We start from the raw sequence: 27,145 nt of genomic DNA, 5'->3' as shown, positions 1-27,145 counted from the left end.
CTTTCCTTCCTTCCTTCCTCCTCCCCTTTCTTTCTTCCTCCCTTCCTTCAACTTTCTTTCTCTCTTTCCTTTGTTGGCCGGTGTCTGGATGTTCTTGAGATGAGTTACGGAAGCCCACCAGAAAGTTGCGTTCGATCTCCCGTCAAATGGCCGTCAAAAAAAGGACTTGCTAAACAGGCAGGGGCCGATTTTCAGATCTTCTCTCTCTTCTCCCCAGAGGAACTTGATCTAAGACGGCAGACCGTCTCCTTTAACGTTCTGACAGACCCACCAGCTTTCATGACTGCCGTGGGTCAATTTGCTTGTGGTTGCGGCTTCTATTTTTGCTTCAAAGGCTCGACGGGAAGAAAGGCCATGGCTGGCGAGCATTTTCGCTCCACCAAAGAGCGACACAGAAATAAAGATCATTGTGTTCTCTTTTGATCCCGGCTTTTTGAAAATGTGTCTTTCTGTGTTGTTGAAACTCGCGGTAAAACACAACCCCGATATCCTTTGATGGAAAAGGGAAGAACATTAGCAGCCAAAGTTCTTCTGTTTTTGCAGATGATAATGATGATGATGATGATGATAATAATAATAATAATAATAATAATAATAATAATAATAATAATAATAATAATAATATAGGAAATACTCTAAATGCTCTGATGGTCATTTTGAAAAATCCTTTCTTAGTGAGCACCTAGAAGCCAAGAGGAACCTACGGGCCAAATTTCAAGTTTGCAGGCTTTATGGTTCTGGAGATTTTGTGATGATGTATGAGTCATATTTTGCTTTTTTAGATCGATAGATCGATAGATAGATACAGACAACTTACAACCAATGATATTTGGGATATAAGTTCCAATCAAGGAACTATCAACTCAGACAAACAAGTTAACAATAAACAACACCCCTCATTAACACTGACCAAGACAAGCTACTAGTATATAAACCGGGAGCAAACCTCACTCCCTTCTACCATAGGATTGATGGTGTTACCTAGTTTGGTAATGAAATGTCTGCAAGAAAAATAACCACGCTCAGAGAGCACCAAGGAACCCACAGTCCTCCTCTTCCTCTTTCCCCCTTCTCCTTCCCTCCACAAACCTTCTAGCACTGATGGTGTTATCTAGTTGGGTAGTTAAATGTCTTCACAAAAACCATCAACCTGAGATGGCCTCAAGGACCCCAAAATCCTCCTCCTCCTCCTCTCTACAAACCACAATCCTTTCCAGCACTGATGACGTTACCTAGTTAGGTAATGAAACATCTGCGGGAAAACAAGGACCCACATCTAATTTCAGGAATCGAAACCTCTTGCTCTGGGTTCGAGAGTCAGGGATCCCGGGGGCGCTGAATTTAAATCCCTGAACTGAGCAGGGGGGGGGGGAGGTGGAGGGCCTCCAGAGCCCCATTTACTTCTTTCGTGGCCCTTGCTTCAAATAGTCCAAGAAAACCAAAGCAAACACGTGCCATCTGCTTCCCTGCGGGAGACGTATAGGGCTAACTCTTTTGCTGAAATAATTTATGCAGGGAGGAAGCGAACGCAGCCGAAGGAAAACCATTGTAGAACACTCCTTGATAAGCTGAAAACAAACAGATCGCAAAGGGGCAGGTGGCAACTGTCCAAGGAGTCTTCAAGAAGCAAACAGGAAACGGCAGACCTTCTGTCAAAAATACGCATCTCATCTTCAAAATTGTCTTTGGGACCAGAGAACTGGATAATAGCCAACGGCAAGGCTTTCAAAAAGAAAAATAGAACGAAGATCCAAGAAATTACATGGCAGTTTTGTCTTAAGTTTGGTTTTGAAGAAGGGCGGACTTTTCCTGGTCTGGAAGGCTTCTTGGAGGCCTCAACTTGGCTTTGAAGGCAACCAAGAAGACCCCAATTCTGGGAAGACGCTTCCATTCTCATCCGAGAAGCTTCTTCGGCTCCGACAGGATGGTGGGGAAATGGAAGGATTGATACTCCTTGCAGACAGCTGGTCATTTGCATCCTTTCAGGGGGTCTTTGAGGCCGCCTGGAGGTTTCGTCCTGAAGGTCAAGAAGATCCTTCATGGAATATGTGCTCGGGAAGACCTACCTAGCTTTCCATGGATCACAGATTTAGACAGAAAATTAAAGAGTTGGAATGGAGAAGATAGAAGATGATTAAGAGAAGGGATTCTCAATTTGATGGGTGGCACTTTTAAGCTGGCATGATGCTGCGGTATGGTGAAGATCCAACCTAGAACTTTCCTGAGTTAGAACAATTATTGTTATTCTACCTTCTAGTCCAGGCCCAAGCAGAAAACCCAAATGGTTGTCTGGTGTCTTCTTGAAAACCTCCAGTGATGGAGCATTCACAATTAATTGTCAATTAATTCACATTAATTGTCCTCACCATCAGGAAATTGCACCTTTGGTTCTAGGTTGCTTCTCTCTTCAATGAACAGCAGAAGGAACAGAGTTGGAAGGGATTTCGGAGGTCATCTAGTCCAACTTGCTACTCAAGGAGGAGAGCTTACGCTGTTCTTAAAAGCTCCAGTGGTAGAATTGGAATTGGAGCGGATTGGAATAGGACAGAACTGAACAAAAACATAGCAAAATCAGGCGTGGTCTTGTAGCAATCCGCTTTAAGGATTGGCACGAATTATGACCACAATCCCAGGCTCAGTTATGGTCGTAAGTGAAGGACGGCCTGTTCTTTTATTAGGAGAGGATGACTTGAAATCCGGGGGAAGGATTGGTGTTTGCTCATGCTATCCTTGTTTCCTTATGACTCAGTGCTTTTTGTTTTGTTTTGAAATGCACAACGGGTGATGAATACGAAGGGCCTCTACCCAAGGCCTTCAGAGCCGGCGTCTCATCGCAAAACTTGCACGTTTAACCAAGTTGGTGCTTTAGGGAGAGGCTGCATTGTGAAATTCGGAGAGAGAGAGAGAGAGAGACGCAAAGGATAATTATATTCTAAATAGGACATCAATCTGGGAACTGCGGAGAAGGTGAAGGGTACCAGAATTCCCAGAAATAAAATTACCCAGCAAAACAAACAAACACAAATTCCCCGATGAATCTTGCAGCTTCTTAATACGTGCAACGGATCGGAGGCTGCACTATCACCCACTCTGGATTTAGTCAAAGGGGGGGAGAAAAAAAAAAGAAACTTGAGATCCATTTTTGTCCAAAGAAAAGGGGCTGCAGTCGTTTATTCGACCCCCGGAGCATCGTGAAGTTTTGGGTGACATCACACTGCTCTAAGTCACAGTTTAGGGAATAAACCACGATTCCCTGGGTTCGAGTGTCACATCATTCCGCTGGGCTCCCGTCTTCGTCTTTCGAAGGAGAGAATTCCGATCCTAACTTGGAAAACCCCAATTTTAGATCTCGAATAATAATAAAAAAAATTACTTGTAGAAGAGACAGAAAGGTTAAAAAAAAAGAGAGAGAGAATCGAAAGGATGCATTTTTATTCGTGTCAGCAGAGGCGGCCAGCGTAGATCTTCAAAGCCACAAAGGAATTCTTCTCGGGCCAGGAGGCTGAGCTCTGAGAGACAGACCCTAACTTCTTCTCATTCTTGAGACGTAGGCCGTAACTTCTTCCCATTCTTGGTTGAACAAGGTCATGATCATGGAAGAGGTCACGACGCTCCACCAAAGTATCCATTCAATCCTGCTCAGGTTGATGAAGACATGGATCTCGGTCAAGGAGACCGCCGGCACTTACAGAAAGCTCCACGGGAGGTTGGGGTTTCCTCAGACCCATCGTCTACTTCCAGGTCGGCTGTTCTGATCCACTCCCAGGTCGGCTTATTGCCTGCACGTGTCGTGGAAGGCTTCCAGGGTCCGAAAATCCCGCCAGGTGGGAGGGAGGCCGTCCTGCAGGAATTTCCCACAACGTTGGCACGGAGCTTGGAACAGCTTGATGTAACTTCTCAGCCAGGTCTGAAAAACACACACACACAAAAAGGAGGAAGATTTAGCGTGGGCCACTCGGCATCGAAGCTTTGGTTGAAAGCAAGACGTGACTTTTAGGAAAGTCTTAGTTTTGGGCCCTACCGTGGCCGTAAGCCGAGGACTCCTTGCAGTTAATAGTGAAAAGGAGGGGAAGGGGGAAAGGTTATATTTCCAATCTTCTTGACAGCAGTCAATGAAATATTTTAACGGTGCCCCCACCCTCTCTCCAATTTCCTGCCCGCCATAAGCCTTTCTAATCTTCAAACTCATAAATCAGACCTCCATATTTCCCGCACTTCTTTTCAGCAAATATATATTTTATAATATAATATATATATATATATATATATATATATATATATATATATATATATATATATATATATATATGTTTTCTGAGGTTCTCGGGTATTTGTATGTGGATCTTTGGTTGTTCGGGTTTTCTCCCGCGTAAGATTCAAAGTGTCTAGGCAACGTTTCGATGAAGTCTCATTCATCATCATTCACATCACTCTGAAAAGCAAGAGCCAAAGACAGAGGCCTGATGATGATGAATGAGACTTCATCGAAACGTTGCCTAGACACTTTGAATCTTACGCGGGAGAAAACCCGAACAACCAAAGATCCATATATATATATATATATATCCATATCCATATCCATATCCATATCCATATCCATATCCATATCCATATCCATGGGGGGGGGTTCATCTCTGGTTGCTGATCTGTCCACCCCCTAATTAAAGGGGGTGGAAAATTTTTGCCACCTCCACACCTTCCGCGGTCTTCGCCAACCTCTCCGTGTTGCATTCCTCCAAGCCAAAGGGGGTAAAACAGTTGCGGTTTCCGCATTTCCATCCTTTGCTCTCAAGTCAAATCTCGCCCTTATGAACGAGGAGCGTTAAAACGTATCAAGAGCTCCCGGGGAGGGGGATCCTCGCCTAAGGACCGCAACAGAGCCCCCAAATTCCCATCGCTGAGGGAAACCGCTGGCTCGGCGTTGTGTCCCGTTCTAGGACTTTTCTCGCGCTGCGCCTGTGAAGTGAACCGCTGCAGTTGTGTTCGGTGAGTAACGCGGTTGTTCGACGAATTTCCCGCTTCCCGTCGGCTTCGCCCGTCCCGAGGTCACAAACGGAGATTCCCCGTCATAAATACGAGCCAATTAGTGCCTGGATTTTGAGCCCGTGGCCATGGGGGAAGTTTGTGAGGGTGTGAAAAATGGGTCGTAAGGTCACTCCCCCGCCCCCAGTGCTGTTGTAATTTCCAACGGCCGCTAAATGAACCACTGTAAGTCAAGGACTCCCTGTGGGCTAAGAAAGAGAAGAGTGCGAAGGGATGGTTTTCTACGGTTATCTAAGGTTACGGTTTCAAAAGGGATTTTTTCTTAGCCAGACTTGACTTGCGGGCCGGGGAAGAAATGGAGTGAAAATAATAAATACAAATAAAACACGTTCATGCCCCAGTCAGATTCGAACTGGCCACAGCAGTCATGAATCTTGTCAACGGAGGTCTGGCTGGATTATATCGATCAAGAGAAAATTGCTCTCTGAAGGCAAGGCAGGCTGCCTTTATGAAAATGAATTCCCTTCGCCTTGATTGGAGCGGCTTCTCCGTCTCAGGCAGTCAATAACTCCCTCTCTGCTCCTCGGAGTATTCTTGGAGTAGAGAAAGCAAGCAGATTGGCGCTCAAAACAGGACCTGGCCAACAGCAGTTTGTTCGAGCTTCATCCGACTGGCCTCGCGTTCCTCGAACACCCTGACGTGGGGATCTTGCAGCCCCTTGGCGGGAATGGTGTAGACTCTTCAGCTCGAGGAGGGCGGGGGGGTTGGACTAGAAGACCTTCAAGGTCCCTCCCAAGTCTGTTATTCCGTATTCTGGCATCTCCCGCTCAAGCAGGCGGTTGGAGTAGAAAGAACTTGGAGGAGGAAAAGGACTGCGGGCTTCTTGATGCCCCTAAGCTTGGTGGTTTTCTTGCAGACGTCTGATGACCCAACTAGGTAACATCATCAGAGTCGTTTATACGGGCGAGACGGGCAGCGTATCCAAGTCATAAAGAAATAAAACCTACCATAAAGGACCGGACAACCACGTCGGGCATCTGAGGGAGCTGGTAATGCAAGAGAGCCGTGGTTGCGTGATCCGTCACCTGCAGAGGAGACCGAGAAGAGGAGCCGTGAAACCCCAAACCGTTCCAGCGACTGCTAGAGTACAAGATCGAATGCAGGACGCCCTTGACCTGCAGCTACAACGGGGAGCGGAGTTTCCGTTGCTAAGCCAGGCAGTTGTTAAATTGAGGGAGGGAGGGAGGGAGGGAGGGAGGAAAGAAGGAAGGAAAAGAGATGAGAAGGAGAAGGAAAGAAAGAAGGAAGGAAGAAGGAAGGAAGGAAGGAAGGAAGGAAAGGAGGGAAGAAATGGGAATGAGAAGGAAGGAAAGAAGGAAAGAAAGAAGGGAGGGAGGAAGGAAAGGAGGGAGGAAATGGGAATTAGAAGAAAGGAAGGAAGGAAGGGAGAGAGGGAGGGAGGGAGGGAGGAAAAGAGATGAGAAGGAGAAGGAAAGAAAGAAGGAAGGAAGGAAGAAGGAAGGAAGGAAGAAAAGGAGGGAGGAAATGGGAATGAGGAGGAAGGAAAGAAGGAAAGAAAGAAGGGAGGGAGGAGGGAGGAAATGGGAATGAGAAGAAAGGAAGGAAGGAAGGAAGGAAGGAAGGAAGGAAGGAAGGAAGGAAGGAAGGAAGGAAGGGAGGGAGGGAACAGATGGACAGAGAGGCAGAAGAGGGGGAGTGGTGAAAGGATGGATTTAATGTATTCCACTTGTACATTGCTTGACTTTGAATTGACTCTGCATACCATTCAATAAAACCCAACAGAATAAAAATGCGATACAACAATTAGATGGATGGATAGACAGGCAGGTAGAAACCTAACAGACAGAAGAGAAAAATGCTTAAAACACCTTTTTTGGGAAGTATTTTTTAAATCACACCCCACCCCACCACCCCATTTTATTGTTGTGTAAGCCATCCAGAGTAGCCCCCGCTGGGAGATGGGTGGCGAATAAATTTAACACATAAGTAAATACATAAATTAAAAAAGGGAGTGAGGGAGGAAGGAAGAAAAGAGAGATCAGGATGGATGGAAGGGAGGAAGGGAGAAGGGAACGGACCATCAGGGGTCCAGAATGGCATGGCGTTTCCTGCTTAATCAACGGACTGGACTGGAAGACTCCCAACTGCTATTCTGGACCCATCACCAAGAAGGGCACTACTACTACTGCCACTGCTGCTACAGTAGTAGTCGTAGTCGTAGTAGTCCTTACACTAGTGCCTCTATTTTGCTTGGGAGAGAAAGAGGCACTGCTATTAACAAGCTGAACTGGGGCACGCGGCCCGCTGAGCCAGTTTAATAGCCGGCTAATGAGATTTTGCTGAAAGGGAAAAGGGAAAAAAAGGAACAATCCAAACCCTTATAATCATATTTTCCAAACAGAACAAGGGGCGGAGGAGCAGAGAAAAGAACACCAGTTTTGAACGCCATCAAATAAGATGCGGAAGAAGATGAAAAGTGAGGAGATCAAAATCGCCCCATTGATTTAACAAAGATATTCCACCCCAAAGATAGTCCAGCTTCGTGGTTCTCCCTCCCCAGAACGGCGGTTTCTTTCAAGAAGATGCAGTTTAGGGAGAGAGAGAGAGAGAAAAAAGATCCTCAGTGGAGTTATTTACAAGATCATTACGGGGGGAAACGGAACAAGGAGAGAGAGAGATTCAACCTGGAAATAAGGAGAAACTTTCTGACAGGGAGAACCATCGACCCGCGGAACAGAAGTTGCCCTCGGAAGCTGTGGGAGCTTGAGACCCGGTGTAGGGTCTCCCACGTGGGCAGGGGTTGGACTAGATGACCTACAAGGTCCCTCCCAACTCCGATGATCTGTACCTATATCATTTGCGTGCCGGATCGCAACAGGAAAGGCAACTCCAGATATTTAATTTGTCCATCCGAATTTGGAGGCCGTTTTGACCGGGGGTGGCGGGAGGAGAGATCTCCCCCCTGTAATATCCCTTCCCAACTGCGGCGCCCTTTTAATTGCTTTTTTTTTTTTTACACGCCGCTGCTGTTTGGGGCCAGTTGCAAATTGAAAACAGGAGAGCCAGGAGCCAAGGCAGAGCACAGGATGACTCTGGAAAAAAAACAACAACCCATCCTCCATCTTTGAACATTTTGTCTTTTCTGTGGATTCCTTTGGACTGGGAAACTTAATTAAAAGTTTATGATTAAAAAAAGAAAAAAGAAAAAACCACCAGGAAAAGAAGGCTAAAATTGCATCCTTCCATGCCAAGGGTTGTGCAACTGGCGCAAGGGGTGTGTGTGTGTGTGTCAATTTAGCCGGCTCGTCCTTGGGAACGCACAATTGCTCGTCCTTCAGGGTGGGGTGAGGTGGTGGAGCGATGGTCAAAATTCAATAGATGATTATGCAGGACTCCGTTCCACGTTTTTCCTCGGGAGATTAATGACAGAAATGCATCTCCATACATTGCAACGGCCGGGGGTGCCCTTGTGGCACTGGGGAAGGGTGAAAAGGAGAGGGGAGGGCTTGGGAGGGGAAGAATTTTTTTTTCTTCTTGCACCCAACTTAAATCGTGTGAAGTGATAACGCTGCTTTAACAATGCCTTGGTAAGACCACCCTGGGAATACGGCATCCAGTTTTGGGGGGCTGCGGTGTAAAAAAAAAATGCTTATGGAGACTCTAGAACAGGGATCGGCAACCTGCAGCTCTGGAGCCGCGTGTGGCTCTTTCCATCCCTCTTTCTGCGGCTCCGTCGCCGGTCGGCTCCACTATTGACAGGGCTTTTGGTTAGGACAGGCAGAAGAAAAGGACAGTCTGGGGAGTGTCGTCAACCTCGCCTAACCCTGACCCACCTATCCCCCATCCATCCATCCATTTACTCATCCCTCCACTCATCCCTCCATCCACTCATCCACCCATCAATTCCTCCTCCATCCGCCCATCCATCTATTTTGCCCCACCTTGAAACCTTTCTTGCCACCGTTATTAAGCGAGTCCCTGCAGTTCCTAAATTAGGAGCCCGGTCGTTAAGCAAACCGGGCTTCTCCCTTGACTCTTCCTTGTCAAGAGATCGGCAAAATGGGACGGGACCCCGGGAACTCTGCAACCGTCATAAATAGGGGCCCCTCCCCGCGCATCCCAATTTGGATCACGTGACCGTGGGGAACGTTGCAGCGGTTGTAAGTGTGAAAGACGAAGCCCCAGGTCCTCCTTTTTTCTCAGTGCCACCGCAACTTCAAACTGGCCCCTAAACGAACGGCTGCGATTCGAGGGCTCCCCGCATGTTCTGTTTTTCCCCTGTCTTTTTCCTGGCCCTTTGCTGTGAAATGCCACGGGGCTATTTAAGCCACCACACCAAAGAATAACAATAGCAGCAGCAGCAGCGACAGCGACAGCAGCACCCCTCCCGGGCCACAGGAGGAGACCACAACCGATCAATAGTTTCCTCTTCCTTTTGTAAAGGACGGAGTTTTTTCGGAACGGAGCGGTGGGAGAGAAGGGCTCAGCCTACCCCCAGGCTGCCTTTCTTTTCTTTCGAGGCGTATCTTTATTTTCCCGGTTTATTTCAGCGGCCCGGAAGGCTCAGGCGAAGGTGAGAGATCACCGCTGCTTCTCCTTCCTCCCCGCCAGGTTGAAAATGTCAAAGAGAGGCCGAGATACCCCCGGCTTCTCCTGGGCCTTTTGTGATGGCTGCCTTTACAGCACGTCCAGCTTGTGTGGCGCCGGTCTACTCTTTCCGATTCTCCCTGCTGGCTCGGCAAGACGCACCAAAGCCCCGGCGTCCCCCCCCCCCAGGAAAAACCTCGGGGGGGGGGTGAAGGACCTCGGGCGAAAACCTGAACCTTTTAGCTATAATGGGTCTTTTTGGGGGGATATAAGCAATTTGGTATGAATTAGTCCCCACCCAACGGCATCCCCCAAATTGGGGTGCACAATACCAAAGTCCATTTGAAGGTTTCGGGGCGAAGACGAAGGGAATCGGGGCATCTGCAGTCATGGCCTGTTCATCTTAACTCTCTTCCCATCCAAAGGGGAGACAAACATCCCTATTTCTCCTGTTTTGAAATCTTTTTTTTGTTTTTTTAAATGTTAAATCAAGTGAAGTTTTAAGGGACCACTCAAAATTATTAATATATATCTAAAAAAAGTATTAAAACGACATCATTAATCATGTCTGGAGTGACAGGATTCTGCAGAACGTTCACACCTCCTCCCGATTTATTTGTTGCCGAGTTCTCTTTGCAGCAGGAGGGGAAGTTAGCTTATTGTAGCTTTTATTTTATGTTCTTTCTCTCCAAGCTCAAACCATCCACCTTCCAATGCAAGCGGCTACATGGATACCCAGAAAAAAAAAAGAGAAAATCCAAACCAAATAAACCAGTTATAAAAACTTAATAACGTTGTCTGCCAAGGTAGGCATCGATCTCTTATAATCAAGGCATAGAGGGGGTAACATCTGGCAATATTTCTTACATATGCGGCGCCCACGTCTGCGACAAACCCCCAAGTAGACAAGGGGCTGATTATCCTGGGGAAATGAGGTAAAATAAATGCAATTTATCCATGACAAATGTCTTTGACGACTAAAGCACGGCCACTTGACTCCGTATTACTTTCTCGACAAAAATTGTACACCTTTAGCCGCCGAAGGTACAGCGTGACTCTCTCTGTGTCCTCCAGGCTTTTGTTATAAATTTCAGAGCGCCAGTTTGGCCTAGCTAAGCACCAGGCTGGACACTGGGCGACTGTGAGTCCTAGTCCACCTTAGGGACAAAAGCCAGCTGGGTGACTCTGGGCCAATCACCGGGAGACGGCGAGTTCTAGTCTTGCCTTAGGAAAGCCAACTGGGTAACTCTGCGCCAATCACCAGGAGATGGGGAGTATCTGTAGGAGATGGGGAGTTCTAGTCCTGCCTTGGGTGACTTTGAGCCAGACACCGGAAGTAGGACTCACTAAACCAAGACGTGGATGTGATGAGGACACAATGATGTGGGGGCCGAAGGGAACCACTGGAAACTATTGACTGCAATGTATAGCCCCACTGAAGGCAAATTGTATAGGAGCAGGACTGTGGCCTGGAGGTGAAGTTCTTGCCTCACAATCAGGAGGCTGTGAGTTCAATCCCAGCTAGAGGCAGATCTTTCTCTCTCTGGGCACGATGAGAATATTTCTGCCAAACAAAACTCCGTACTGGCAACCGGAAAGGGCATCCGGCCAGTAAAACACTCTTCTGGCTCCGTTCAGTTGCCCTTGCTCTACCCTCCAAGGGATTATGGGGTCGTTAAAAGCATATGAGGATTGAAGGCAATTTGTATAAGAGAGAGAGAGAGAGGTCCAAACAGGAGAAAAGTTTTTAACCGCCCCAACAAAAGCTGTTTCGTTAGCTGTAACAGGTTTAAGGCGTTTATTGATGGAGGATTATCACCGCGGCCTCTGTTCTTGGCTGCTTTGCATTATAAAACCTTCTCTCCCTCGGAAAAGAGGCCTGAATTTCCAGAAGGGAGAGAGGGAAAAAAAAGAAAAGAAAACTCTACCTCTAATCCTTTAATTCTCACCCTCCCTCCAGAGTAAAAGACTAACTCGTGCGCTAGTCAAGGGCTGGGAGGTTTCATTCCTCCCTCCCCAAAGCTTTTCTTTTCAAACTTTCTGCATTTCAGGTTCAGCTCCAAAGCGTTAAGAATCCTGGGGATTTCACTTCATTAGTTTAGCAAAACTCGGCCTCATTCCTGTAAACCGGGAAGGGCCTCCTCAGAAGCTAAGGTGCCAAAACTCCTCTTCAGGAGGAGCCAAGTCTTACCTTCTGGAAGACTTGATAGTTGGACTTCGACCAGATATCAAGCTAGGGAAGAAAGAGAAGAAGAAAAAGAAGAATTGGGTTATTAACGTAGGTCAAGATCCATTCAAGCGTTTTGGTTAGGCTTACTCGGCGTCAAATTATTCTCGATGCGCCCAAGGGGTAACCAAAGTAAACCCGACTTTTTCAACTTTGCAAGAAGGTTTGGGCTGAGGGAGGCTGGCGAGTTGGCTGTTGAAGCATGCTCAGGTTGGAGCTACGGACTGCTCCAAAGGAACCTCATCGACTTTAGGTAGAACCCAACAGGATTGGGTTTCACCTTCCTCGGCACCCACCGGGCCATCAAATGGCCCAATCCACCATCGTTCAATCAACTGGAGACATTCCTCCTCTCCGGCTGCAGGGTGACTTGTCCTTGACTATATAAGAAGAATGTTGTTGAGTTTAATCTTCCGCCTCTTCATTAAATCCCACCTCCCAAATTCCAGGCGCTAAAATTGAAGCTTCTAAGTGAAATATGGCTCCCAGGGCTGACGGCTCCAACACTGGAAGATTGTCAAGAAGAGATTGGACAACCATCCGTCTCAAACGATTTCCTGCTTGAGGACTAGAAGACTTCCAGCTGTTGTTATTCTTGCTTGCCTTCTTTATAGCAGGACAGCTAACGGACCAACTCTCCTTGGTCTTCAGAACTTCCAAAGTTTCTCCTGGAGGGGCGTATTCCTGGGTCCAGGGCGAACTCCCTCAGGCGGGGGGGGGGGGGCTGTTTTGATGTTCCTCACTTGCAAGATTGCTTCAAGTCAGTTGGAACTGGATTATGCTGATCCATATGAATATTTAACAGCCCCAGAACAGTGTTTTATAACAAGGGCATCTTTCAATGCTTTGATGCATCCTTGTGTCCACAACATAAGTAATTCAGTGACAAGTGACACAGAAAACATTTAGCTGAATTAAGGCAGAATTCTGCCCTGCGGAGAGTAAATAAAATGCCCGCCCCCCCCTCTCCCTCTGCTAAATATTACATTTAGATCTGGAGATGGGAGGTGAGGAGGGAATGTTACACCCAAGTTGAAAATCAGGGAGCACAAGTTATCCATTCTGAAAGTTGGGATGGCTTCAGATGATAAGCAGAAACCTTGACCTTGATATATGTACGGGGTTATGGAGGGGGCTACATTAGACAATTAAATCAGACATAGCTAAGTCATCGCGCTCATGTTTTACTGCCTCTCTTTAGCTTCGAGATCTTCTCCTTGGTCGGAAAAGTTGGGAGTGAATCAACAATGGCTTCCGTTCATCCCCCCCCCAAAAAAAATATTGGGTCATATTGGTGGCCAGCAAAGTCCTCGGAGGGTTGCAAAACTCACTTAACCAGTGTTTTCACTTAGCCGCATCAATCTGGGACTCCATCAGTGGTCGTAATTCGAGGACGGCCCGTATGGGGCTCACTGTTTTCTCGCGCGTAACTGGGTGATCGAAGGGAGGGCTCATTCGGAGGAGCGCACACCCGTAAGGGCCCATGAGTCGGTGTCCTGCCTTCTTCCAACCTTCGCTGGTCATCTCCCGAGCGATGGGTTAGTTAGCCCCCCACCCACCCCACAAACCCTGTTCCAGCTACACCTGCCAACCCTGGTTAGTGGACCTCGCCACGGATGCATATCCTGGGTTCCCCCCCCTTGCCCCCCCTTTTCTGGGTCTTCAATTTTGAAAAGAATTGAACTGTACCGAGAAACGAGAACGCGCCATCAAATCTGGTGCGCCACCATCGCTCAACATCCAGACGGACAAGGCCCCACATCACTCAATCTGGGCAGCCTTTTAAGGCTCCCCGAGGTTTAATTTAAAAAAAAAAAAAGAAAGAAAGAAAGAAAAAAAGGCAAAGCATATGCAGGGCTTGTAAAACCGCCACCCTAACACACACACACACGCACACGCATACGCACACACACCCCGGTCGAAATGAAGTGAGCAAGCTACACGATGCAGGGTTGCAGGTCTATTATTCTTCAACTTTTCACTTTCAATCAAGACACACATTTGTTAACGTGGGAGGGGGGAGAAAGCTGCTGAAAAGCACAATTTTCAAGTTGTCTTCCCGCATGCGAATTAAACCCCCCCCTCCCTTTCCTTCTTTTTCTCCTTTCTCTCTCCCTCTCTCTTTTTCTCTCTCTTCCCCTCTCCCTCTCCCTCTTCCCCCTTTTTCTCTCTCTCTCTTCCCCTCTCCCCTTCTCTTTCTCTTTGTCTTTTTATTTCTCTCCCTTTCTTTTTCTCTTCCTCTTTCCCTCTCTTTCTCCCTCTCTGTCTCTTCCCCCTTTTTTCTCTCCCTCCCTCTCCCTTTCCCTCTTTTTCTCTTTTCTCTTTCTCTTCCACTCTCCTTTCTCCCTCTCCCCCCTCTTTTTTTCTCTCTCTCCCTCCCTCTCCTTTTCTTTTCTCTCTCTCCTCCTTTCACTTTCTCTCTTCCCTTTTTTTCTTTCTTTTCTCCTCTCCCTTTCTCTCCCTCTCTTTTTCTCTCCCTCTTTCTCTCTCTCCCTCTGTTTCTTTCTCCCCTCCCTCCCCCCTCTTTTTCTCTCTCTCCCTCCCTCCCTCTTTCCCCCTCTCTCCCTCTTCCACGCACCCCACTCTCCCCGACACCCATCCCTGGCGCAGGCAACCAGGGGCTGCTCGCTGAAGGTCGTCCGAACGATTTCAAAGGCGATCACCCATCAAAATGTTCCCTGCATCTAATATCAAACAGAGACGGTGCCAACACTTATTAGAGGAATCCGATTCGGGCGGCCCCCCCTCCTCCCTCCCTCCCCCCCCCTCCCTGCAACCCTTCCCTTCACCCAAACACAACACACAGCTCGGCTTTGAAGTGGGAAAGAATACGAGGATCAGAAATTACTTGGGAGACAGCTCTGCCTACCTTTGAAGCTCTCGCTTTGATACCGCGAAGAGGCCTTCTCCCGACTCCTCCGCACTGGAAGGCACGGAAAGCATCCTCCGCTGATTGAGGCTCGGTAATTAAGGGAGGCAGAGCGTTCACCTAACCCAGGTGGGCTAACCATCCAGATCCGTCAGCCCTACCTGGCGCAAAGCAGGAGATGCGTCGGGCCGGGATTAGGGGCTTGGAATCCCCCCTACCTCTGCGTCCAACAAGTTTAATAAATAAAAGGAATAAAATACACCTCGAGCTTGTCCCCCGATAGACAGGGGTTTAGAACCGGGGGATCCTTGGAGGGGCCGGGAGAAAGCCACAGGGGTGAGGTGGGGTGGAAGGACTGCGTTTCATTGCCAAACTAGGTAACATTAACAGTGTGGTACTGGCTAGTTTGGCAATGCAATGCCTGCAAAGCCACCAACCCCACTCCTCCCTCTCTCTGTCCTCCATTATCAGACCCCACTCGCCTCTAGCACGGATGTTGTTACCTAGCTGGGTCATGAAACGTTTGCAAGAAGACAACAGGGAGCAAGTCACACTCACCAGCCCTCAAAAGTCACTTTTTTCCCCCCCGGTTCTTCATTTGAGATGCAAAAAGCGACACTCACCTTGCCATCTTCCGTGTAGACATTTTCATGGAAACCTTTGACTATCGTCCGGTCAATGAAGAGGCTTCTCATCACGACGATAACTTTTAATACCTTTCCCAAAGTTACCTTCGGGTGGGGAAAGAAGAAGAAAAAGGGAATTGTGACCAATACCAATACAGAGAATGAAGCCGGTTTTCCAAGGCAGGTCGCTGTCGACTTACAAAGGGACCAGAGGGAGGTTCGAGGGAAGCCTCTGCAGCCTCGGGAGGGCGAAATACGGGCCCCTTTCGGCACTTATGGTATTTCCGGAAGGCCTGTTCTTCGGCCTTCCGAGGCCGCAGAGGCTTCTCTCAAGCCTCCGGGAGGGCAAAAACGGCCTCAAATGGGCTGAACATCAGCTGGGAGGTGCACATATGCAGGTAAGATTGTCTGGGGCAAACACGCCCGCGCAAAGGGCTCTGCATGCCACCTGTGGAACGCATGCCATTGTTTCATCATCGTAGGCCTACTTGATCGAAGACGGGTTTGCTTTTTCTGAATTCTGGATTTAAAGAGAACGTCCGCCCCGTACACAAAGACCTGCCAAACAATTAGGCACGGTGGGTGCTTGCTTAAGCTTGTAAACACTGGCTTAAATTCCTCACAACAGGTGCGGCAACACGAAAAGCTTCCAACGTCGCACCAAGGTTGTGTCGACCCCGGGGGGGTGGGGGGGGAAAAAACCCAGCAGCTGTCGTGCTGACGGAGGAAGCCAGGAGGGAGGATTTGGGAATCAGAGGCAGTCGAATGCGATGATCGTCACGGCCAGATCCAGGAAGCGGCCCAAAGAACGAAGGTGGTGTGATAGCACAATGTGTGTTATGCATTGCGGGCGGTCCATGATGTACGATCGTACAGGTAGTCCTCGGCTGAGGGCCAAATTGAGCCCCAATATTTCTGTTGCTAAGTGAGGTTGCTATTTGGTGAGTTTGGCCCCCGTTTTACGGCCTTTTTCAGTGTATTGCTGTAGTTGTTGACATGGTCACATGGTTGTTAAAGTGATTCCAGCTTCCTCTGGCAATGGGAGGGGGGAGGAGGAGGAGGAGGAGGAGGAAGAGATGGAGGGAAAGGAGGAGAAGATGCCAAGGAGAGAAAGAAGACAATGGAGAGACAGGCAGAAATGCGGGTGAAGAAGAGAAGATGACAGAAAGAAAGGAGAAGGAGGGGACGGAGAAAGAAGTGATGGAGAGAAAGGAGAAAGAAGTGATGGAGAGAAAGGAGAAGGAGATTGAGGTTCTCTCTCTCTCCCTCCTCCTCCTCCTTTATCCATTCCCAAAGTGAAGGCAATTTATTACCCGCATAGGAAGATTTAGCCAACTGATTAGCACGATCTCAAAAACTTTCTTTCCCGCAGGAAAAGGACATCCCGATGTGAAAACCCAGATATTAAAAATGGAAGAGCTGGCATAAATCACAACTGGCAAGTACCTTTTTTTTTTTTTTTTAACATCGATATAGGAAAAAAAAAAAGAGAAAGAGATGTTTTAGCGGCTCTCTTGCCAAGGAGAGAATGCTGCTTTGAAGGAAATGCGGGAGATGGTGGACGCCGTTTTTGTCCGACTTCCGTGTCTGACGCCATCACCAAAGGCTCCGTCAAAGAACCCGAGTCCTATCGTGATTAAAAAAAAAAAACCAGTCCGCCTCCACTTTCTCCTCCGACAAGAGGAAGGACGCGATCACAGCGGTTTCTGTTTGTCACGTTTATCGTTTACATTCAGGTTCAAAGACTCCGGTTTCGTGAAATTGGGGGGAGGGACCCAGATTGTTGGGTGCACAATGCTTTGTAAACCACTAAAGAGAGGGCTGTAAAGCACCGTAAAGCGGTATATAAGTCTAAGTGCTTTTCCTTTCCTCTTCCCTCCCTTTCCCTCTCCTTCCATGGCGGCGCAGTGGTTAGAATGCAGCATTGCGGGCTGACTCCGCCCACTGCCAGCCGTTCGATCCTGACTCAGCCTTTCATCCTTCCATGGTCGGTAAAACGAGGACCCAGATGGTTGTTGGGGGCCAGAGGCTGACTCTGTAAACTGCTTAGAGGGGGCTGGAAAGCACTGCGAAGCAATAGGTAAATCTAAGGGCTAAGTGCTAGTGCTATTCTATTGACTGGGTCTTGCTTAAACTGTGCAACACAAGACTTTTTATTTAAAAAATAGCTCAAGAGGCCTCCTCATTACATTTCAGTTATTTCTATCAATACGCTGATAGACAAATACTTGGCTTTTTAATATGTCGCCTGTGGGATATGTTCGAAGGCGACCTTGATGTAGAAAAATTTTAATTCAAATCAATACACCTGCTAGCTCGCTAAAAAAAATTCAATTAATGTGAATGGGGGAAGGGCAAACACCCCAGGTTTCTTGGAGCCGAAAATGGAACGGCGGCACGTTAAGCCAGCATGCAAGCTTTCTTTTATGCTACATTTCTAGCTTGTTTTTAAATGTGCTTGCTGGCCAGATCTAAAGCTCTTTAGAGGACGAAAGGCAACCGCTTCGCTATTATCCTTAAATACTCGCTGATAAAAATAAAAACAAAAACAAAAGACAAAAATTGGCATCGTGAAAATTCCCCAAAGGATATGGAATTTGGAAAGAAAAAAGAAAAAAAGATACTTTCTAAGGAAAGTTGCACTGTCATTTGACTTAATGAGATCAGGACTGCCTGGCCTGAATACTGATAAGCACAATGAAATAAAAGATATAAAAACAAGACAGACTGGGAGGAAAAAAAAAATCACCCAACTTTTTTTTAGTTTTATACCCCAACATTTAACATTTTAAAAACCAGGTTCTTGCATTTAGACCCGAACCTTGCCCCAAAATGGAAAGAGGTTCGTGATTTTTGCATCCGGCTGATTTAAGCTGACTCCAAAAAACTCATTACCACCCCCTCCTTTCGAGATGATTAAATCTAAACATTAATTTCCATGCAACAAAGAACTGATTTCCACTGCATTTGACCAGCCACTCCCCAATTTCACCAGGTGGTCTCCAAGTTTTTACATTATCAGCATTTGATTGAATGCGTGCCCTCAAATTGGACTAGAATGATGACCTACAAAGTCCTTCCCAACTCTTGTTTCTCTGTTCAGTTCTTAGCGACTATTAGCAACCACCCAGATTTTCTCGGTGATGATCTGCCCTCAACCCGATTCTTTGGGGTCTTCAAAATGTTCCACCCATCCCCGCTCTTAATTCGATTGTTCAATTATGTGCTATCAAGTCAGGGTTAGCTCTTAGCAACCACATACGTAAATCTGTTCCCAACTTGACACTTCAGGTTCTAATGTTGCATTCTTCACCCCTGTAACTGAGTTCATCCCCCACGCTGTTGGCCACCCGCTTCTTCTCTTCCCTTCTTCCTCTTTTTAAAAATAAAACTTAAACTAGTTTATATTATGAATCGTTGTCTTGATATTTGTTTCGTCACCAGGACTCTCGAGGTTCGTTATTTAACTGTAAGAGACAAATATGTAGTCATAATAGAATTCTTGAACCCTTACTGTTGCGTTCAATTAATGGGAAAACTAATTTAGCATGTCATTTAAATTCTATTTAGCAAACAAGTCTGGAAAATCGCATGCCTTGTTAATTCCACGTGCTGAATAAGGGTCAGTGGTTTTTTCCGATAGCTGAAAGTTGTTGAATTAAAAATATTTGATTAACGGGAGGGCAAATCAATGTAATGCAATTAGTCTGCCTTAAACATTATATTCACAGAAACCTGAAGTGTTACTCAGAAAACATTTTTATTGTAAACAGCTATGAATATTTTAACCAAACGAACATCAGAATGGGAACGGTTTTCCCAGTAATGGAAACCCACCCAAGCTGACAAACTTGCAAATTCTCCGAAAATTTCCCCTCTTCCTGGAAAAGAAAAGAAAAAGTCAAATGTTTAAACCGGCCAGCTTCTTCCTGGATTATGAGGTGAGAAAAACCATCGCTGAAACAAGAGCGTCATATTGCCAAGAGGTCTAAGCTTCTGTCGCCAGGAGAAACGGAAGCTGGCTGGGCTAAAAACTGAATGCCAAATCTGGGGGCAAAGTCATGACTTCATTCCCCAACCGCGAGCAGGATTGGCCCAGGAGAGGAGAAGAGGACCAAAGCTCCGTGAAGAACCCCCAACCTTTAGGGCAAGTGACCCCGGGAATCTGGGAATAATGGAACGCCCCCCTCCTCATCTCCACAGTTAATATTATTGGTCATAACTGACCCTAATCTTCTCTTGCAAAGCTTTTGCCGCACTTCTGAGACTGAGAATGATTGGGATGCTTTTTTGGGGTGGTCATGCTACCCAATATTAACTTGGATTCTGCTTGGATTTTTTTTTGTGTGTGTGCCAACCAAGGTCAACGAAATCCAGTCAAAGAACCAAGACGGCAAACCATCTTTGTGATGCTGTCCGTGGTGCTGAAAAACCCAGCCTGCTAAAACTTTCCTGTCCAGGTGGTCTACGAATTACACCCGCTTCCTTTAGTGCCTCTTTGAAGTTACCGTGGTGCTGAAAAAAGAAGTGAACTTGTGGCCGGTCCTCGCGCTTATGACCACTGCCGCTTCCCCATGGCCCACGCATGATCAAAATTGGCAACCGGCATGTCCTTGTGGCAGTGATGGCATCCTAGAGTCACAGTGGCTGCCATTGGTGGGCTTCCTCGCCCGTTTCCGACCAGCTGGATTTGCTTAAACGACCATGTGGACTCACTGAACAACTTCAGCGATTCGTTTTAACAACCATGGCGCAAAAAAAAAAAATGTTAAATTTTTCGCTCTTACAGCCATTGCAGCATCCCTGGGGGGGGTGTGCATCCCATGATCAAAATTCGTATTTATGACAGGTGCAGTGTCCCCTGTGTGTGTGTGTGTGTGTGTGTGTGTGGGATTCCCCTTTTGTGACCTTCTGACGAGAAGCCAGATTCACTTAAGAAATGTGTTCCCGGCCTAACGATTCATTTAACGGCCGTGGCAAGGAAGGTCATAAGCCGGGGTAAAACTCTCTTAACAGATGTCTTGCTTAGCAACAGGAGTTTTTGGCTCCGTTGTGGTCGTAAGACGAGGAATATCAGCACTGGCTGCCCGGCTCTTGTTGGCTAGAAGTCTCCAAGTCGAAGGTTTAAACTGGCTACCCCCCAAAAGCCAACAGTTTAAATCTTGCAAAAGCATCTGAGCTGCCAACTTCTATTTCCCCGTTTCCCACTTATTTTTGCTATGTCCTTTTAATTGGCTGAAAATCCTATTTGTACAATCAACAGCTGGCACAAAACCAGCCACTTTGTTCCTAGTTATTTTTTCTAATTGTTCTCCCTCCTCTTTCCTCAGCCCCGGCTACCAGCCTTACTTTTCGCTTTATCAAGCCACCCGTCCTCTTCTAATGACGCCCATTTGTAAACAGCACCGATAAGATGCAATTAAGCCGTTAGCGGCTAAACAAACAGACATGCTAATTAAGCCCTTCTACAAGGGTTTTTTTTCTTCTCTTCCCTCCTTTTTTTTTGTTTTTTTGGGAGTGGGGGGAAATGGAGAGGCTGGAATTTACCTTTCATTAATTTGCCTTAATTGCCTGCTGGAAAGTCAACATCAATCAAGAGCTCAGAATGATTTCCTTGATATTAAAAAACAGGTGATGAGTTCTCACCCCCTTGGCAATCCGGCTGCAGACACTCCAGGCAGGAAGGCAAGCTGGAAAATTTTATTTTAGTTATTTGTATCCTGCCTTTGTTCTCTTTTTTTTTTTTTAAAAAAAGATCAACAACTCACAGAAACAAACGTATTGTCTCCTATTTACCGCTACAACAACCCTGTGAGGTGGGTTGGACTGAGAGAGAGGGACTGGTCCAACGTCACCCAGCTGTCTTTCGTGGCTAAGGAGGGACTAGAACTCCCAGTTTCCTGCTGACGGGCCAAAAGTCAACCAGTCAGCGTTCATGCTTAAGGCGGGACTAGAACTCACTGTTGCCTGCTTTCTAGCCTGGCGCTTAAGTGCTGGGCCAAATTGGCGCTTTATACCCCCATCAAATAATTTTACAACAACTGTCATAATTCCAGATAGTCCTTGACTTATAGCATTTGTTTAGTGACTGTTTAGTGAAGTTACAACACTGAAAAAAGTGACTTACTACCAAGCCTCACACTTATGACCACTGCAGTGGGTTTAGCCCCTTTTTATGACCTTTCTTGCCACAATTGTTAAGTGAATCACTGCAGTTGTTAGGTTAGTTACACAATTGTTCCTTCCTTCCTTCCTTCCTTCCTTCCTTCCTTCCTTCCTTCCTTCCTTCCTTCCTTCCTTCCTTCCTTCCTTCCTTCCTTCCTTCCTTCCTTCCTTCCTTCCTTCCTTCCTTCCTTCCTTCCTTCCTTCCTTCCTTCCTTCCCCATTGACTCTGCATGTCAGACAGTTGTCAAAGACCATCACGTGACCCTGGACGCTGCATCCGTCATAAATATGAATGAGTCGCCAAGCTTCTGAATTTTGATCACGTAACCACAGGGAAGCTGCCATGGCCGGAAGGGTAAAAAAAAAGTCCTTTTTTTTCCCAGTGTCAGTGTAACTTCGAATGGCTAACTCAACGAATTGTGCTTTGTATCGATTCAGCCATTTACCAGGAAGGGAAAAGGTTAATAGGCAGCTGGAGAAAAGTCAGTTTTCGAGTTTGTGGCAGGTTCCAGAGTGGACTGAACCTCTCTGAGACGTCATATTAGAAGACGGGGCGATTGATGGTCTTTTGGGGGGTGAATCTGGACTCAAAGTCCCATCGGTTCTGCTGATGTCATTTAAGAAACCCCTTCAAAAACTTCACAGCTCGTCATTTTTAACTCTTGTAAAGTGCAAGTCCCAAATCCTTCCGGTACAAGCTTTGGTGTTGGTGGGACAAAATCACACGGCAAATGCTTCTATTTACATAGCCCCAGAGTGAAGGGTCATTGGAAGTCAGGTCGCATTTGGTTTAGCTTAAGAATTTATACGCTACCCTTCGAAAAACAGTATCCTATAAATAAAAAACAAAGCAAAATACATAATTAACTGAGGATGGAATCCAAGGACGAGGGAGGAAGCGGAGAAAGGGCGGGAGAGGAGCCCAGGCAGAATTTGGAGGGGGAAATGCTTTGGGTTTTGATCTATGGCCGTTTCAAACAGACCCCAACATTTCAAGGTGAATTCGGAGGTCGCGCACGTCTTATAAGGTTTGAGCCCCAGAGTTGAAGGCTTGGAGAGGATCGCTAACCAAAACCATCCATTCTTTATTTTTATTATTTTTTTGTAAGCTGCCTAGAGTCACTGAAAATGGAAGGAAGGAAGGAAGGAAGGAAGGAAGGAAGGAAGGAAGGAAGGAAGGAAGGAAGGAAGGAAGGAAGGGTGAGTGAGGCAGGGAGAGAGGGAGGGAGAGGAAGAGAGAGGGAGGGAGGGAAGAAAAGAAGGAAGGAAGAAAGAAGGGATGGAGGGAGGGAGGGAGAAATAAAGAAAGAAGAAAGGAGGGAGGCAGAAAGGAAGGAGAAGGGAAGGAAGGAGGGAAGGAAGGGGAGAGGAAGAGAGAGGAGGGAGGAAGGGAAGGAAGGAAGAAATAAATAAATAAGGGAGGGGTGGAGAGAGGGAGGGAGGGAGAAAAAGAAAGAAAGAAGGACCAGAGGGAGTTGGAAGTCAACACCTTTTCTTTCTTTTTTTCCTCTTTTCTCCATACTTTTCCCTTCCCTTTTTCCTCCCTTATTTTCTTTTGTATTTTTATATTTTATATTATAAACTAATAAACAAAAACACACAAAAAAGGGGACTCTTTTCCAAGATACCTCTAAATCTGCAAAGAGACATATGGAAACCAGAATCAATAAAGATGACAAAAGTTATGGCAGATCATTCCTTATCTAAAGGTTACTTCACACTAGAATAGATTTCCACGCTATAACTCTTCCCCAAGACACTCTTCTGCCAATCGTTTTCTTGAGGAAAAAAGAAAGAAATCTCTTCTGTTTTCAAAACTGGCCACACAGAGAAATCTGTACATCAATGAGATTTGGGAAATGTGAGAATTACTGCAAGCTTTCAGCTTTTTTTTAACATACATTGAAGAGGGGGGAAAATGGTGTTCAAGGCAGTCTAGAGGTCGCCCGCCAGCCCACTGCAAACATTCCAGGAAACTGCCTTGAGTTGAACATAAATCGGCATTTATAGATGTTTTTATTTTACCAAACATTGTTTATTCCTTTCCAAAATTAATCCTTGACTTACAACAATTGGTTTAATGACCGTTCAGAGCTACAAGGGGGCTGAAAAGAGTGACTTACGGCTATTTTTCACACTTACGACAATTACACCGTTCTTGTCGTCGTGCGATCAAAATTCAGGCGTTTAGCTAGCGACTCGTACTTATGGCAGTTTGCAGTATATCCTGGGATTATGTGATTCCCTTTTGTGACCGTTTGACGAGCAAAGCTCCTGGGAAAGCCAAGCGCACTTTAACAACGGCATTGCTGACTTCACAGCTGCAGGTGTTCACTGAACAACGGCCTCAGGAAAGGTCGTAAAACGGGGTGAAACTCACTTAACTGTCTCGCTTAGCCGCAGAAATGTTGGGCCTCAGTTGTCATCGTAAATCAAGGACTACCTGCATTGTTATTTTTCCATTCTATTGCTGCAAGTCAGCCAGAGTGGCTCCACAGTGAGACGGATGGCAAATAAATTTAACCAATACACAAACAAATAAAATTATTGGTATCTATTAATCAAAAGGAGCAGAAGTTGTGGGAGCTTCATCCCTGGAAGCTTTCAAGAAGAGACCGGACTGCCATCTGTTCAGAAATGGTGTAAGGTCTCCCCTGATTGCGTGGCGGGTTGGACTAGATGACCTACAAGGTCCCTTCCAGCTCTGCCATTCTGTTATTAGTTTAGATAAATACCATATATTATTCTGATGCATTTGCAATGTGCATCAGTCATATCATTTCTCAGCACTGGATAGGGCACCCCACACATTTTGAAGCCTATTTTCAATAACACCAGCAGGCTGCTAAGGTTTATAAACAATGGCAAAAGCAACAATAGCGATAACAACAACAACAGTGGAGTTTTAACTTACCAGCAGCATGGCGGAAGTCCCGTTGGGCCGAGACAGGTGAATAGACATCTCCGGAAACATTCGGTCAATGCGACTGATCACGTCATCTACGTAGCTACAAAAGCAATGCGGACATTAGTCGCCGCAGCGACTCAATGATTTGCAGTACACATAAAGGAAAAAGTTAGACCTAGAATAGAAAGGAAGGTGGAATGGAATGTGGGGTGGGATTGGGATCAGATGGGATGGAATAGGGTGGGTGGAGTGGAGAGGAATGGAATAGAATAAGGAGCAGAGTAGAGTAGAGTAGAGTAGAACAGAATAGAATAAGGAATAGAATGGAATGGAATAGAATAGGGAATAGAATAGGTATAGGTATAGGATAGGTATAGGAGTAGAGTAGAGTAGAGTAGTAGAGTAGAGTAGAATAGAATAGAATAGAATAGAATAGAACAGAATAGAATAGAATAAATTAGGTATAGGAGTAGAGAGTAGAGTAGTAGAGTAGAATAAGGAATTGGAATGAATGAATAGAATAGGAATAGAATAGGTATAGGTATAGGTATAGGAGTAGAGTAGAGTAGAGTAGAGTAGAGTAGAGTAGAATAGAATTAGAGTAGAGTAGAGTAGAGTAGAGTAGAGTAGAGTAGAATAAGAGAAGGGTCTTCAAACTTGACAGGTTTAAGACTTGTGGACTTCAACTCCCAGAATTCCTGAGCGAGCATGACTGGAGGAGGAATCCTGGGAGTTGAAGTCCACAAGTCTTAAACCTGTCAAGTTTCAAGCCCCCTGGAATAAGGAATAGAATAGGAATAGAATTAGAGTAGAGTAGAGTACAGTAGAATAACGAAGTTGGAAGGAACCTTGGAGGTCTTCTAGTCCAACCCGCTGCTCGGACACACCCAATTCCTGCAGCCATTCTTCATCTGCTTTAGCCCCCGACCGTCTTCGTTGCTCTCCTCTCCACCCTTGCTAGAGCCTCGAGGCCTTCTTTCTATCAGGGAGCCCACCGCTGGCTGCGGTCTTTCACGGGGGGGGGGGTCCTTGGCAAGGAGGGTTCCCCACCCCCACCCCCCGTTCACGGGGGCAAAGCAGAAGACAGCAGCCTCGGCTCCCATAAATCGATTGCAGGCAACCAACCCCTTTTCTCTGTGCTGAGGGTTTTGAGGGCTTTCTTTTTTTTTTGTTTTAACACCGGACAGATGGCTCCGTTCTGGAGCCTGACCCGCTTTAAAAACTGGAGCTCATCCAGCGCTGGCGTTATGCTCAGGCGCCGTGGAAAGCATATTTCTCCCACGCAGTTTGTAAGATACATGCTGTTCATTTTAAAACTCCGCGCATCGAGCTCAGCTGCCCCTTCTCCTCCCCCCCCCAAAACACCCGCCATAATATAAACTCAAATCTTCTTCGGAAAGGTAAAGAAGAAGGAGAAGAGGAGGAGGAGGAGGAGGAGGAGGAAGAAGGGGAAGTGGAAGAAGAAGAAAAAGAAGAGGAGGAAGAAGAAGAGGAGGAGGAAGAAGGGGAAGAGGAAGAGGAAGAAGAAAAAAAGAAGAGGAGGAAGAAGAAGAGGAGGAGGAGGAAGAGGAAGAAGGGGAAGAGGAAGAAGAAAAAAAAGAAGAGGAGGAAGAAGAAGAGGAGGAGGAGGAAGAGGAAGAAGGGGAAGAGGAAGAAGAAAAAAAGAAGAGGAGGAAGAAGAAGAGGAGGAGGAGGAAGAAGGAAGAGGGGAAGAGGAAGAAGAAAAAAAAAGAGGAGGAGGAAGAAGAAGAGGAGGAGGAGGAAGAGGAAGAAGGGGAAGAGGAAGAAGAAAAAAAAGAAGAGGAGGAAGAAGAAGAGGAGGAGGAGGAAGAGGAAGAAGGGGAAGAGGAAGAAGAAAAAAAGAAGAGGAGGAAGAAGAAGAGGAGGAGGAAGAGGAAGAAGGGGAAGAGGAAGAGGAAGAAAAAAAGAAGAGGAGGAAGAAGAAGAGGAGGAGAGGAAGAGGAAGAAGGGGAAGAGGAAGAGGAAGAAGGAAAAAGAAGAAGAGGAGGAGGAAGAAGAGGAGGAGGAGGAAGAGGAAGGAGAAGAAGAAAAGAAGACGAACACAAGGCTCTTTTCCTCCTGTCCCTCTCCAGCCATTTTTTGTAAAAATATTTTGTTTTTAATTAAAAGAACAAAAACGTTAAAAAAAAAGTGGCACGGAGCGCGGCATTATTTGGAACGCAACCAGGATCTTTGGCAGAAACTCGCGGTGATTCAAAAGCATGTCTTCCGGCGTAGCTTTCAAAATGCATATGTGGCCATTTGTGCTGCATGGGCCCAAAGAGTGTTTGCAATCATTTCTCACCTCCAATTCTACCCCCCACCCCCCAAATAATGGAGAACGCCACAACCTTAAAAAGGAAGAAGAGCCCATAGATGCTCAATGAGTTCAGTCAGGGCATTGTATTCAAAACAGCATTTCAATGCTACTTCTCGGCATTAAAAAAAAAAAGTCCAAGTGGTTTCAAAGTGTTTATAGAAGAACAGAGATGACGTTCAGCAGGTTCTGCCCAGTTCTGGAGAACCTGGAGCGGAAATTTTGAGTAGTTGGGAGAACCGGCCAACCCCAACTCTTCTCTGCCTCCCATCGAGTCCCAGATGATCGGCTGGGTCTCCTTGGGTTGCCCTGCCCAGGAGAACGGAGCTGGAAAGCAGGCCGGTGGGGAAGGAAGGGAAGGGGGATTTTGCAGTATATCCTTCCCCTGCCACGCCCACCAAGCCACGCCCACCAAGCCACACCACGCCCACCGATCCGTAGT

At 46.5% G+C, this 27,145-nt stretch overlaps 1 protein-coding gene across 3 annotated transcripts in view; it reads right to left on the bottom strand.

The window, feature by feature from the left end:
- Positions 1-3,415: 3,415 nt before the first annotated feature.
- MED27 (mediator complex subunit 27) overlaps positions 3,416-27,145 on the bottom strand; it is a 60,963-nt gene continuing 37,233 nt past the window's right edge. Inside the window, exons 4-8 of one of the 3 annotated variants that reach the window (XM_026712456.2) lie at positions 24,393-24,486; positions 15,311-15,418; positions 11,783-11,824; positions 5,991-6,068; positions 3,416-3,907 (exon numbers count right to left, since the gene is read on the bottom strand). In XM_026712456.2, the coding sequence (XP_026568241.2) occupies positions 3,773-3,907; positions 5,991-6,068; positions 11,783-11,824; positions 15,311-15,418; positions 24,393-24,486 (457 nt within the window). In that variant the 3' untranslated portion in view covers positions 3,416-3,772. Of the gene's footprint in view, positions 3,908-5,987; positions 6,069-11,782; positions 11,825-15,310; positions 15,419-24,392; positions 24,487-27,145 lie in introns of all 3 variants that reach the window. The other 2 variants (XM_087914352.1, XM_087914353.1) reach the window with 2 other exon arrangements.

Source organism: Pseudonaja textilis, chromosome 17, assembly GCF_049901715.1.
Source record: "Pseudonaja textilis isolate UNSWEBS1 chromosome 17, rPseTex1.2, whole genome shotgun sequence".
Lineage (NCBI taxonomy): Eukaryota > Metazoa > Chordata > Lepidosauria > Squamata > Elapidae > Pseudonaja > Pseudonaja textilis.
The sequence above is the reverse complement of the archived record's forward strand: the minus strand, read 5'-3'. Positions and strand labels throughout refer to the sequence as shown.